Below are 15,236 nucleotides of genomic sequence, written 5' to 3'. Positions count from 1 at the left end.
ATATACCCAAAGGATTATAAATTATGCTGCTATAAAGACACATGCACACGTATGTTTATTGCAGCACTATTCACAATAGCAAAGACTTGGAATCAACCCAAATGTCCATCAGTGACAGACTGGATTAAGAAAATGTGGCACATATACACCATGGAATACTATGCAGCCATAGAAAAGGATGAGTTTGTGTCCTTTGTAGGGACATTGTTGCAGCTGGAAACCATCATTCTTAGCAAACTATCACAAGAACAGAAAACCAAACACCGCATGTTCTCACTCATAGGTGGGAACTGAACAATGAGATAGATCACTTGGACTCAGGAAGGGGAACATCACACACCGGGGCCTATCATGGGGAGGGGGGAGGGATTGCATTGGGAGTTATACCTGATGTAAATGACGAGTTGATGGGTGCTGACGAGTTGATGGGTGCAGCACAGCAACATGGCACAAGTATACATATGTAACAAACCTGCACATTATGCACATGTACCCTAGAACTTAAAGTATAATAATAATAAATAAATTTAAAAAAAAAAAAAAAAGAAACCCCATCTCTACTAAAAATATAAAATTAACCGGGTATGGTGGCACATGCCTGTAATCCCAGCTACCTGGGAGGCTGAGGCAGGTGAATCGCTTGAATCCAGGAGGTGGAGGTTGCAATGAGTCGAGATCACACCATTGCACTCCAGCCTGGGCAACAAGAGTGAAACTCCATCTCAAAAATAAAAATTTAAAAAAGTGCTTCTTGGCTGGGTGTGGGGGCTTACACCCGAAATCCCAACACATTGGGAGGCCAAGGTGGGAAGATCACTTGAGCCCCAAAGTTCAAGACCAGCCTGGGCAACATAAGGAGGCTCCTGTCTGTATAAAAATGTTTTAAAAATTAGGCGGGCCCAGTGGCACACGCCTGTAATCCCCGCTACCTGGGAGGCTGAGGCAGGAGGATCACTTGAACTCCGGAAGTTGAGTGATTCCACCACTTCACTCCAGTACTAGCAACAGAGTGAGATCTTGTCTCAAAAAAAAAAAAAAAAAAAACAGCTTCAAAGCTTTTCTCACCATTCTCACCATTGTGTAAATTATTCACAAAATTTAAAATATCAAAATGAAAATGGTCCGTTGGTCCAGATGGTAAATGGTGATGATGATTTCTCCTGCTAGCCTGAGGGTGAACGCATTGGATCTGAGGTTGAGTGCGCATCACAATCACCTGGAGTGTGTAAAATGCAGATTTCCTAGGACCCAATCCCAGAGGTTCCAATTCAGTAAATTAGAAATGAGGGCCAGACATCTGCAATTCTAACACAATTGGCTAATGGATTACATTTGGAGAGTAACTGTTTTAGAAAGAGAATACAAACCACCTACCCTAAATGGCTGAAGCATTCATTTCTCTTTAGAAAATTTCATGTCTATTTTCATGAAATTTTCATGCTGTGGCTTGAAGGCAGTCAGCATAAAGGTATTTTCTAAAGCCAAGACTCTAATGAGCTAATACTATCACTGTATTAACGTTGCTTTTAAGGAAAGTTATATTTCAAATTCTTTGAGAATATTCTAAAATTCGATTGAAATACACTTGTTTATATGTGATTTATAATCAGTTAGCTTATTTGGCCTTCAATCTCACTAAATTCTATGTCTACTCAATGGGGAAGAGCATTTTACCATAAATGGAATAAGAAGGCGAGGGGAGCCAGCACGGTGGCTCACACCTGTAATCCCAGCACTTTGGGAGGTCGAGGTGGGTGGATCATGAGGTCAGGAGATGGAGACCATCCGGGCTAACACGGTGAAACCCCGTTTCTACTAAAAATACAAAAAAACTAGCCAGGCATGGTGGTGGTCACCTGTAATCCCAGCTACTCGGAAGGCCGAGGCAGGAGAATGGCATGAACCCAGGAGGCAGAGCTTGCAGTGTGCCGAGATCGCGCCACTGCACTCCAGCCTGGGCGACAAAGCAAGACTCCGTCTCAAAAAAAAAAAAAAAGAGAAGGCAAGGGGAGCCAGGAGGGTTATTCCTCTAAATAAACAAAAGTTACTCAAAATTGCAGTGCTTCTGCATAATCACTGACACTATGCAAAAACAGTCAAAGAAAAAGTAAAGCATAGGCTAAATATAGACCATGCATGCTCAAAATTTTAGCAACATATTTTCCATTCCCCTAGAACGTTTCTTTTGTATAGGAGACCGTGTGTCCGATTTGTCAGGAATAGCTGGAATAAGGAGAATATTCAGTTGTGCTCCAAGCTGTGGTGTCCTCTGCATAATAAAGGATTTAATGGTGACATAATTCTTCTAATAGATAGTATTTAATTATTTGCGTGTCATACTTGCTTATTTTCTAAACTCACCTGGTTTTTTGTAAAACCTCATAGTCAGTCACAGGCAATCCAAAAAGTTGTTCACCAGATGAATACGTAACAAATTTCCTCCACAGATCATCAAAATTGGCCTGTAACAAAGGTTTTTAAATTGTACTAAAATATAATTAATTCAGTAGAATTAAAGTAGAATTTATTATCATTGGGATAAAAGCTAGGTTGAGGTTCATTAAGTAATATCTATAAAATAAAGATTTGTGAAGCAAATTTATGCTGACACCAAGCTATCAGAGGAAAAGGTAAACACGTTAGCTTTCAAGCATTCTAAAAGCACTCGTTTTATATAAAATTATTTCTTCTTCTCCAGAAGGCCTACATTTCGAGTTCCCATAAGTACATCTAAAAGTAATAAAGCTGCATTTTTAAAACTCTACAATTCTGGATTTTTCAGTAATTTAGACTGGCCATCTCTATCCTACCGGGTTCAAATGAGCAAAGTGTTAGTATAATCCATTCAGTCCTGTTTTCTCTACATGCAATGAAGAGTCTATAAAAAAGAAGATTCAATTTTAATGCCATTTGAAATAATTCTAACCTCTTAAATCAGCAAAGTTAATGCACATGTCTTTTAATTTTTCCTTTTGAATTGGAATTTGAATATCCTATATTTGAGATGCTAAATATTAGCAATGTTCAAAGCACAAATGCCAACAGAAGTAACCCATCTGTGAGGACATATGAGCACTCTGTGTAAGTGGCACAGCACATTCCCGAAAACCCTAAATTTCCAGCCCTGGAGAATATCCAGCATCAGACCTCACAAGGCTTAGACAAAAATACAGGTCTGACAGATAACGTTAGTATATTTTACAGGACCCAGATCGGGAAGGCACAAAGATACGGGGGGAACTCGAATGAACTCTTAGTTCCTAGAGGGCAAGGGCCATATTTTGTACTTTGTATATTCCTTGGTGTTTGGCATGGTGGTTACTTGATAAATGTGCTGAAGAGTCCATGGAACTATGTGAACACTAACGAAGGATAAACAATAACATCAAAGTTAGAATGCATTAAAATAGTGGTGTTTAAAAACTTATCAATGTGTAAAGACTATTGATGGATGCCAATCACTCACCTTTTCTTTCAGGTTCCAAGAAACATAAAAAGACCCACAGCATCAGCTGAACAGGAATAAAGTATCAGCTTTGTCAACAGGCCAGCAGGGTGCCCAGGAACTCCCCAAAACACGTATAAATTTGCATGAGAGAGCACCATCAGGATCCAGGGCCCAATATAAGGTACCTCTACCTCCGCAGATCCAGACTTTGGCACCTGCTTTTTTTTTAGGGAGTTGGAGTACACCTCATTTTGAAAAGGGTTGTGCCTGCAAATCTGACCTCAAGTCACATATCCTGCGAGGTGCACGGCAAACAGCCTGTTTGGCTCACACCCCGAGGCACAGGCAGAACGGAAGGTACAGAAAGGCAAAAGATGTGCCCTACGTTGTCTTTTTTTTGGAGATGGTTTTTGTTGTTGTTGTTGTTTTACTTCGTTTTGTTCATTTTTGGTTTTTGTTTTTTTGAGATGGAGTCTTGCTCTGTCGCCCAGGCTGGAGTACAGTGGTGCTATCTCAGCTCACTGCAACCTCCACCTCCCAGGTTCAAGCAATTCTCCTGCCTCAGCCTTCTGAGTAGGCTGGGATTACAGGCACATGCCACAATGCCCAGCTACATTAGCAACCCCTGGGTAAAATCTTGGCACATAATGTCCCAGTTGCTGACCAATTAATTGGTTTACATCGCATGCCTTAAATATCCTCTGCAAATTTGAAAATAAGGTCATCTGCTCAAACAAGCCTCAAAGCTACTCTTCCTACCACATTCCCTCCTTCGATACACAGTTCTACCTTCGTCTATATGCCCAAGTTGGAAAGCTTTAACTTTTTCCCTCAAATCAGGTTTCAAGTCTGTCAATTCTGCTTCATTAAGAAACTCGTGATCCATCCAACTTTCTTCATTCTACAGGTGTCACTTGCTTGGTCTCAATCTTTACAACGTCTTGCTTGTGCTACCAAAACTGCTCTCAGTTTCATCTTCCTCTCTCCAAACCAGTCTCCACATTAGTACCACTAAAAATCTTTTAAAAACACAACTATTTTAAAAATTCAAGTATGATCGTATCACTCCCCGCTTAGAACCCTCCAACCCTCAAGATAGAATTCAGACTCCTTGTTATTGCCTACCGGGCCCTCCACTCGTGCTCGCTGCCCACTCTGTCACCTCGTTCCTCATCACTATCCTCTTTAGTACTGCATCCCAAAGGTGTACTACCTACCCTACACTCCTTACATCTCCCCATATCGCCCTACTAGTTTCCTCTCTGCCAGGCCTTTGTATGAGCTGCAAATTCTGCCTAACTTTCTTTTTCCCCTCCTTCTTCCCCTGGCTAACTCTAATTAGTCCTTCAAGATGCAGCCTAGATTCTTCCTCTTTCAGGAAGCCTTCTCCATCTGCCCCAACAGCCCATCTGTTTCCATTACAACAGTTTCCATTACACAATTTCACATACCTAGGTCACAGCTCTCATCGCACTTGCAATTATCTCTCTAGCTTGCTGTCTCTCTATCAGATTTTAGCAGCTTAGAGGTAAGAACCACTTCTTAATCAAATTTCTCCTGAGCAAGTCACACAGTAGGCATCTGATCTTTTTTTTTTTTATTACTAAGAATGCAGATGGGAAAGGGGACATGAAAAGAAAGTAACCACACTATTCAGCCACTGTGGGAAACAGGAAAAAGAGCTGGAGCAAAGAACAGAATTGCTTGATGCTCCTGAGGAGCAAGTTCACATAAGAATCCATGAATTTTCAAAGTATTAATCCATGTGAATGTGTGAACTTTCTCTAGATGCGCTCAGCAATCTGAGTGTAGAAAAAGATGGTGAATGGTTGGCCTGATCCAATGAGTACTGTACAGGCAGAGGAGATAGGACAAAGAAGTGGGGAAATTTAAAGAGATGGATGCAAAAGGAAGACAAAATAATGAATACAGAGGGAAAACATTCGCCAATATTTAAAATATTATTTTGATAAATTTTACTATACTATGATTTGTTATTACTTTACATATCAAATGAAATGCTTAGAACTAAAATAAGTTATATACTTAAGTTGAAAATCAGTCTTATTCTCTAAAAATACAGAGAGCTATTCTGTAGAGAGGAGCATGGAAAGAGACAGAGGAGTCAATTGCATCATTTAGCAGATTAGAATACAATTAAGGCCTGATGTACTTGAAACACAAACTTTTCCATTATAAAGTAAAACCTACATCTTTCCCTAAAATCGTTTTTTTTTTAATTACACATTGTCAATGTAACAAAAAAAATGTAGTTTCACCTGAAATATCTGTAGCCTGTTGCTAGCTTCTTGGGGTGGTATATTTGGAACCATGGGTCCTTCCTGTAAGGAAGAATAGAACCTCCATTTTCATTCTTAATCATATGTATTTGTCAGTTTATTGGGTTTATCTATTATTTCCATTTAAATAAACAAGCATTATTTTTAATTTAAATGATTTAATTGTGGCCTGTACTTGAAGATTTTATTTATTTCTAACAGCTTTATTGAGATGGAATTCACATACTATACAATTCATTCATTTAAAGTGTACAAGGCAATGAATTTTAGTACATTCACAGCGTTGTGCAACCATGACCACAGTCATTTAGAACATTTTCATCACTCCATCTTCTGTTCATTTTTAAAGGACCTTGACACAGCTAATGAAAAATGTGACAAAATTACATTCTGTATGGAGTGTGTACCCCAAGGGCTCTGCCCAATTTCATTTCTGATTACAAATGATGATGCTGTGTTTCTGTATTAGAATAACTGATACAGAGTTCTGAGAACAGCCTCTTTTTACTAATTGTTCAGCCCAATATGGAAATAGGGACTCACGTAAGTTGAATATTTGGAAGAAGCAGAAAGCAGTGTCTGGTGGCTATGAACCAGAACACGGTTGCAAAATAATCCCCAAAAACAGTTCCCAAAATAAGTAAAGGCATAAAATAATTTACTCTATAGCAACAAATTAAAATAACAGGGGCTACTTCCAATGGAAAAATGAAGGCTATTAAGTATATTAACATGGTCAATCATGATACGATGGATATACTAAATAATAGACTAGATTCCCAATATGATAGTGTTTAAAAAATAAACTGAGGCACAATAATTTTTTTAAGTTTATCTGAGCACACAGCTATTCATCAGTTGGGAAACTCCCAACTAGACTTGGTTCAGGGTCTCCACTGCAGAAGGCTTTTACAGAGTGAGCACAGAAGTAATACAAAGAAAACATTTTATTGGTTTCACTTATAAAATTGTCTTCTTTGGTCTATCCCGCTGGAAAGTCCCCAGTTATATAATTACAGGCTTGTTTGCTGCTTCTGATTAGTTGAGCTGTTTCTAATATAGGCATTTATAAGAAATAGCACATTCAGATTTGCTTATGTCTGCAAATTGTGCAAGGGTAAGGTAACTTAAGATGCCTGACTGGCTGTGTCTGTTCAGGGATTCTTTAGACCTATCTCCATTTTAAATTTACTTTAACAATAGAATGAGGGGGCAAATCAACAGATATGTTTAGTACATGCTAAAAAAAAAAAACAAAAAAAAAACACAGCATTATATAAGTGACTGGCTGTGTCTGTTCAGGAACTCTTCAGACCTGGTCTCCATTTTAAACTTACTTTAACAATAGAATGAGGGGGCAAATCAACAGATATGTTTAGCACATGTTTAAAAAAAAACATTATATAAGTAGCACCAAGGGCTTAAATCATCTTATGAATACAGATCCACTGTGACCACTAAAAGAAAGAATATTTCAGGGGAACATATTCAGTCTTGAGTTTAACTTCAAGGTCAACATTATCAGTCAGAATACCAGTTTGAGTAGCGTATGGGACTGACCCAGTAAGACATCTATTATTTATTCTCAGGGACCTTTTTGGTTCTCTAAGAGTTAGTGAGAACACAAAATCAATGGCATAATATCCTGGTATTAGGCATTTATAGTTTCTCACAGCCTTCCAACAACTATATTAACATTTTCTACCATGAGAATTCAGGCCCCGAGAAAGGACAAAACCAGACCCTTTGTTCCTTCCACAATCTCCAAAGTTGTTGCTCCTTTTAACAGTAAAATCTGTTTTCTTTCTCTATAAAATTTGCTTAAAGCAAGCTTGCCCAACCCACGGCCCACAGTCCACACGAAGCCCAGGAGAGCTTTGAATGCAGCCCAACACGAATTCATAAACTTTCTTAAAACAATATGAGATTTTTCTGCAATTTTTAAAAGCTAACCAGCTATCGTTAGTGTTAGCGCATTTTATGTGTGGCCCAGAAAAATTCTTCTTCTTCCAATATGGCCAGGGAAGCCAAAAGATTGGACATCCCTGGTTTAAAGGATTAGCTATCCCCTTTTCCTGATAGCTGCAAATATAGCTACTTACATGCAACATACCTATTCGTCTGGGTTCATCACTTTCATTTCATATAAACATATCACAGAACATTTCAACATACAGCAAGAAAATACTTAAATTACCAACTCATATGCTTCTGCAAAGTTTATCACGTCCTCACGAAAAACTTCCACAGATTCAAGTAGATTGCTTTTAAACTTTGGCTGCACTTGAACTAGGTCCTCTTGTACAGAAACCTAGAATAAAAAAGAATATTCAACCTGAGAGTGAAAGTAATATATTAAAAACAAAGATTACAATTCTATTCCAATAAGTTTGTTATCTCACAGATATCCTATATGAACAAGGAAGTCTCTGTTTGCTTGTAATAAAATATATTAACAACCCAAATGTACCTATAGGAGACTCAAATCATTCTAGCCTGTGACTTAAGAAGCAAAGTCAATTTCTCTGTAACTGCTTCTAGTTGATCCAGGTCAGGCCATCGCTGTGACCTGGAAGAGAGCTACTATTATTGGCACAGTCTGGGTCACATGTTGTCTATGGGGCCAGGCCAAGACCCAGGATTAGCAATCTCTAATTAAAAGTTCACATGCCTACAGTGGTTGGAGCAATTTTCTAAAAGAAAGTGATATTACTCTAGGTATTAAAAAAAATAGCAAATACCCTACACAATGGTCCTGAAAGACTCTGCTTAAACTTTCAATAATAATTGTCAACACTTAAATAATGCTTGCTATCTGCCATGCTCTTTACATATGTTAACTCTTAATCTTCATAACGACCCTATGCAGAAAATTGTACTATGCTAATATGATTACCATTTTACAGGTGAGAAAACTGAGGCACAGAGAGGCTAAGTAACTTCCCCAAAGTTCCAGCAGCAGTATCAGGCAAAGTCAAGATTCAAACCCTGGTTGTGTAGTTAGAGGGCCCCTGCTCTTAACTGCTCTCGACAATAGCAGCTATCTTTAGATTGGAACATATACTACCTCAAGTTTAATGGTGACTGTAGTATATAACAGTCCATCTCTGCTAAAGGCTGGGTTAGTGGGTTTAACACTAACCATTAAAGAGATAGAAGAACAACCTAAGTGAATCCTCTTTTTGTTTTGTTTTGTTTTGTTTTGAGACGGTGTCTCATTCTGTCGCCAGGCTGGAGACTGGAGTGCGGTGGCACAATCTCAGTTCACTGCAGTCTCAGCCTCTCAGGCTCAAGTGATCCTCCCACCTCAGCCTCCCAAATAGCCAGGACTACAGGTGTGTGCTGCCACATCCAGCTAATTTTTGTATTTTTTGTAGAGACGAGGTTTTGTCATGTTGCCCAGGCTGGTCTGGAACTCCTGGACTCAAGTGATCCACCCATCTCAGCCTCTCAAAGTGCTGGGATTATAGGTGTGAGCCACCATGCTCAGCCATGAATCTTTTCCATTGAATAACAGCAGAAAATTGTGTTTCACTAAACCTCAACAGAGATTTCCTATTTCTTTTCTAAGACTCGCTCCTCTGACTAACCAGCAAGAGGAGTAAGCTATTTGTTAATATTGGATATGAATTTAAATAAACATGAGTTTATTTATTTCAAAAAAGTATTTTATGTACATTACCTAAGTGAGCCTCACAGACACATAAAAAAACTAGCCTTCCTAAATGACCCCAAGAAGAAGTTGAGAAACAAATGTTATTAACTTGCATAAAATCATCCAGTTGACTGGTAGTAGAGCTACAGTCACAAGCCGTGACCTCAACTTCAGTTTTGTGTCTCCTTGCTGTTGTGTCTTGCTTCAGTATAATTAGAGAATATAGGTCATCCCTTGGAGTTCTTTTTTTTTTTGAGATGGAGTCTCACTCTGTCACCCAGGCTGGAGTACAGTGGTGTGATCTCAGCTCACTGCAAGCCCTGCCTCTTGGGTTCATGCCATTCTCCTGCCTCAGCCTCCCAAGTAGCTGGGACTACAGGTGCCCGCCACCATGCCTGGCTGATTTTTCTGTATTTTTAGTAGAGAGGGGGTTTCACCGTGTTAACCAGGATGGTCTCGATCTCCTGAACTTGTGATCCGCCCACCTTGGCCTCCCAAAGTGCTGGGATTATAGGCATGAGCCACCATGCCCGGCCCCTTGGAGTTCATTTTTAATGTCTAACTTTTGGTGTATAAATGTTTATCGACTTCAAAAACGCTTAGAGAAAGTTATAGCTATCAAGTTCTACATTAAAAGAAAAAAAACCTCAAATCAGTAACCTCAACTTTGCAAATTAAACAAAGAAGAACAAATTAAACCCAGAGCAAGAAGAAGAAAAGAAATGATAAAAACTGGAGCACAAATAAATAGTAGAGAGAATAGCAAAACAATAGACAAAATCAACAACCAAAGTTTTTTATTTGAAAAGACTGACAAAATTGACTACCTTTACCTAGACTAAGTAAGAATAAAAGAGAGAAGATACAAATTACTAAATTAGGAAAGAAAAAAGGGACATCACTACCAGCCTAACAGAAATAGAAAGGACTATAAAGACACAATCAGCAGAGTGAACAGGCAACCTAGAAATGGGAGGGGAAAATGAAGAGTTGTTGTTTAAACAGAGTTTCAGTTTTGCAAGATTTTTTGCAAGTTCTAGAGATTGGTTGCACAACAATGTGAATATACTTAACACTACTAAAATGGTTAAGAAGGTAAATTTTATGTTACATGCATTTTACCACTATTTTCTTTTTAAAGCTTAGCACAAAGCTACCATAATCAAGACAGTGTGGTGCTGGCATAAGAATAGACATATAGATAAAAAGAATAGAATTGAGAGTCTGAAATAAACCCTTACATCTATGATCAATTGATTTTCAGCAAGGCTACCAAGACAATTTGCTGGTGAAAGGATTGTTTTTTCCAACAATGTTGAGGCAACTGGATTATCTACATGCTTTTATATGAAGTCCAACCCCTAACTTATACCATATGCACAAATTTAACTCAAAATGTGTCAGAAACCAAAATTTAAGTGCCAAAGTTATAAAACTCTCATAAGAAAACATGGAAGTAAATCTTCATAACTCTAGATTGGGCAATGGTTTCCCAGAGAACATACCAAAAACACTACCACCAACAACAATAAAAAGATGAACTAGACTTCATCAAAGTACAAAACTTTGTGCATCAAAAGACACCATCAATAAAGTGAAAAGATAACCCGCAGAAGAAGAGAAAATATTTGCAAATCATATGTCTGATATGAAACTTGTATCCATAATATATAAAGAATTCTTACCACTCAAAAATAAAAAGACAACAAAATTTTTAAAAATCAAGCCAAGGATTTAAATTCACGTTTCTTCAAATAAGATATACAAATGACCAATAAAATGGCCACATGAAAACATGCTCTATCTCATTCGGCATTAGGAAAATGAAGTCCTCGCACATGAACAATATGAATGAACTTTGAAAAATTACGTTGGGTGAAAGAATCAAGTTACAAAAGACCACACATTGTATGATTTAGTCTACATTAAATGTCCAGAAAAGGAAAATCCACAGAAACAGAAAGTAGATTAGTGGTTGCCAGGGCTGAGGCAAGAGAGAGAATCAGGAGTGATTGCCAATGGGCATGGGGTTTCTTTTGGGGGGTGATGTTTTAAAATTAGATAATGATGGTGGTTAAGCAATGATGTGAATATACTAAAAAACACTGAATTGTATGCTTTAAAATGGCAAACTTTATGGTATGTGTATTCTATCTCAATAAAGTCATTAAAATAATTTACAGTCTCACATTGCTTGATGATGGTAATAGGCTGAGAAATGCGTCATTAGGTGATTTTGTCGTTGTGTGAACATCATTGAGTGTACTTACACAAACCTGGATGGGATAGCTTACTGCACACCTAGGCTATATGTTACGGCCTACTGCTCCAAGGCTACAGACCTCTACAGCATGTTACTATACTGAATGCTGAAGGCAATTCTAGACACTGGTAAGCATTTGTATATCTAAACATATAAAAGGATCAGTAAAAATATGGTATTATAATCTTACGAGATCACCGTTGCATATGCAGTCTGTTGTTGACTGAAACATTGTTACGTGGCACACGACTGTATATTAAGCTTTAAAAAGGTATAAAATACCTTTTTTTCTGGAGATAGTGACTTAAGAAAAAAATAATGTAATTAAATTCATACTTACAGCTTTGCTCTGCAATTTGTTGAAAGAATATCTTAAGGTATCAACTGCTTCTGATTCTTCTTTGGTTACTTCAACTTCAAATCTGTTTAAAATAGCATAGGCTTCCTACAGGATGAAGGTGGAGTTTAGAAATACCACAAGGGAAAGCCATTGCCAAATCATTTAGATGCCTTCTAGAAACACATTCCTATGTCTTAGAAGAAGACGGCATGTTCTAGAAAAGTGGTTTCCAAAATTAAAAGTGTATAAAAAGCACCTTTCTATTTTGACTACCAGATACTAACTCTGGATCATGGGCTCTGAAATCTGCATTTAATAAGCACCTAGGTGATTCTGATGGAGATGTATATGTCTCTCTTTTTCCTTCTTGACCCTGTGTCAACACCACAGAAGATACACACTGTATTAAAATAGGGGTTGACTATACAAGGAACGGAATGAAATGATGTAGGAGATACCCAAAGAAAAGAAACTTGAATGATCCAGGGTCCAAGGGATGCCCAGTAATTGTCTTCACCAAAAAAAAAAAAAAAAAAAAAAAAAAAAAAACCAGTATGGTAAAGAATTAAGCTTCTGCAGTCAGGGAAAAATTGATATAATAATTTATTATATCTTGAAGTCTGGCTGGTCAGCATCCAAAATCCCCAAATACCAACATTTTTTTAATGCAGTAAAAGTATAAAGTTCATTAGCTACCAAAGAGTATAAACTCTCAATGGGTTCAAGAAAGCATAAAACAGTCATAAATATTGGGTACCATAAGGAGGTAGAGGTGGTGTCAGTTCCCCAAATATTTCAGGCAATGAGGCAGTGTATTGTTGATAGACAAAAAAACAATAATAAAAAGAATCAAAAGCCTGATTTTTATCACCATGTATCAGAAATTCTAAATAATATTAGTTCTAAAACATTCTAAATAGACAAACTCACCAAGGCTGTCCAAGTCCTGATCCCCAAAGTCTGTGAACATACTACCTTACATGGCAAAAGGGACTCTGCAGATATGATTATGTTAAGGAGCTTGCTATGGGGAGATTACTCTGGATTAACTAGGCGGGTCCGATGTAATCACAAAGTCCACATAAAAGAAAGAGTGTTGCAGGAAAGTAGGTGTGAGAGAAGACACAATGACAGAAATGGGGGTAGAAGTGATGGCATCACTGGAAGGGAACCATGAGCCAAGGCATATGGACAGCCCCTAAAAGCTGGAAAAAGGAAGGAATGGATTCTCCCCTAAAGCCTCCAGGAGCAACATGGCCCTGCTGACATCTTGATGTTAGCCCCATTAGACCCATTTTTATATTTCTGATGTCTAGAACTGCAAAATAAACAATCTATGTTGTTTTAAGCCATTAAGTTTGTGGTGATTTGTTATAGCAGCAATAGGAAACTCATACTGTTTCCTAAAAACATCTTTCATTGATCTAAGTTCCAGCAGTTTGCTATGGAGCCTGAAGGCACTGTTTCCACCATACTGCCTGTGGTACACCACTGGTCACAAGTAAGACCTATAATTGGTTTCTAAGGCAAGCCAAAGATAGTGGGAGAACTTGCCTAACATGTTGGGATTGACATGACAAGGGGCAATTATTTCTTTCCATAAAATGTTGGTGCCAGTATCAAAAATTAAACACTACCTACCCCAGTATAGCATTATTAATATATAAATATTCCTTTGTACTACAACAGTGTCTTTTGTATACTGTTCACTGTTGATAATTGCCAAAATTCTCCCAAAGACATCAACATCAGAGACTAGAAATAGGCAGACTGTGTTACATAATAGATGAATATGTTAAAGAACCACTTTCTTAGTGTGTCTCTATTTCTTTTTAAAAAAAAAAAAAAAAAAAGCATTCCAAGAAAAAAAAATGCAATCCATTTCTTACTTCAATTGGTCCCAAAGTCATGTCCATTTGAATTTCATTATCACGTATGCAAGACAAGGCTTCCATTGCAAATCTGACATCATCTAAATCACGAATAGGTCTAGATAACTTTTTCAAGTATTCATTAATAAATGCTATCATGTCTGACATTTTCTTTTTGTATTCTTCATTCAGGTATCGACAGAGTAACATCTTCCAAGCCTTGGCCTCGATGGATAAGGCCAATTTCATTGGCTCTGATGAAGACAAGAAGAGATTAAATTAGAATATAACTGGCATTCTGAAACTATAAGGGCATCTATAACTCCTCTATCCAATTCAGTAGTCACTAACCACATGCGGCTTTTGGACACTTGAAATGTGGTTAGTATGAATTACATGTGCTAGATTTTGGAGACTTAATTCCTGTCCCCACAAATCATGAATCCCCGTGGAGATGTGCATGAGTTTGACACCACAGCCCATGGGGGAGCATTTCTGAAATTAGTTCTATCACTGTTCTGTGTGACGTTTGCACTTCTTCTGACCATCCCATTAGTGGCCCTCATTCATTTCCGCATTTTTCTCGAGGGATCCCATGAAGTGGAGTGAAATGTATTGTTTTGTCTATCAAGCCGTGACTTCACAGGTTCCTTGCTTTTCTACTCCCCACATCATCCACATGGTCAGAGTATCTGTCTACCCTGACCCTGTACCCTGGACCTAGCCAGTTGCCCCAGGTCAACATGACCTACATTGTAGACCAATCAGAGTCCTTTCTAAAGCATTTGAAATGAGGCTTGAGGAGGAGCCACGTAGTCTGGGAAGCAGAAAAAATTCATGCACAGCGGGAAGAAGAAACGAGAGGCAGAGAGAAAGAACTTCCTCAGCTTCCTATACCGTCCCTGCTTCTGGTCCATTCTGAAGGCTCAGTTGCACTTTGGATTCTGGGATAAACCTTTTCTCCCTTAACATAGCTCAAATGTGTTTCTGTTCTTGAAAACAAAACAGCTCTAACTAGTCAACTCTGCCTTATCAATCCTTCTCCTTTTACCTCTCAGTACTCCTACACCCCCCCAATTCTGCCAAGCTTGAAACACAGTTGCTCTGCTCTTACCTTCCAACCATTAAACTTAGAGGCCTGTGGTGCTGAGAAGAAAGCATGGCCTGAGAACAACCATGCAGCCAGCCTGGTGATTGAGGCTGTGAGATCATATCTCATGAGGTCCCCTGGGGGGACCTTTTTCCTCAGGCCTTAGGGATTCAGCCCACCCTCCCCTTTCTTTATAACTACCATCACCTCTCCCATTTTTAGATTCCACTCTCCAAAAACAAGCCCCCCAGCCCATTCTATCAGTATAC

At 38.4% G+C, this 15,236-nt stretch overlaps 1 protein-coding gene across 2 annotated transcripts in view; it reads right to left on the bottom strand.

The window, feature by feature from the left end:
• Positions 1-15,236, bottom strand: part of DNAH8 (dynein axonemal heavy chain 8) — a 322,639-nt gene that overhangs the window by 200,300 nt on the left and 107,103 nt on the right. For both annotated transcript variants that reach the window (XM_025382614.1, XM_025382615.1), the window contains 5 exons: positions 13,896-14,131; positions 12,007-12,111; positions 7,946-8,059; positions 5,728-5,790; positions 2,362-2,462 (listed from right to left, as the gene is read on the bottom strand). In XM_025382614.1, the coding sequence (XP_025238399.1) occupies positions 2,362-2,462; positions 5,728-5,790; positions 7,946-8,059; positions 12,007-12,111; positions 13,896-14,131 (619 nt within the window). The remainder of the gene's footprint in view (positions 1-2,361; positions 2,463-5,727; positions 5,791-7,945; positions 8,060-12,006; positions 12,112-13,895; positions 14,132-15,236) is intronic.

Source organism: Theropithecus gelada, chromosome 4 (genome assembly GCF_003255815.1).
Source record: "Theropithecus gelada isolate Dixy chromosome 4, Tgel_1.0, whole genome shotgun sequence".
In the NCBI taxonomy this organism is placed as follows: Eukaryota; Metazoa; Chordata; class Mammalia; order Primates; family Cercopithecidae; genus Theropithecus; species Theropithecus gelada.
The sequence above is the reverse complement of the archived record's forward strand: the minus strand, read 5'-3'. Positions and strand labels throughout refer to the sequence as shown.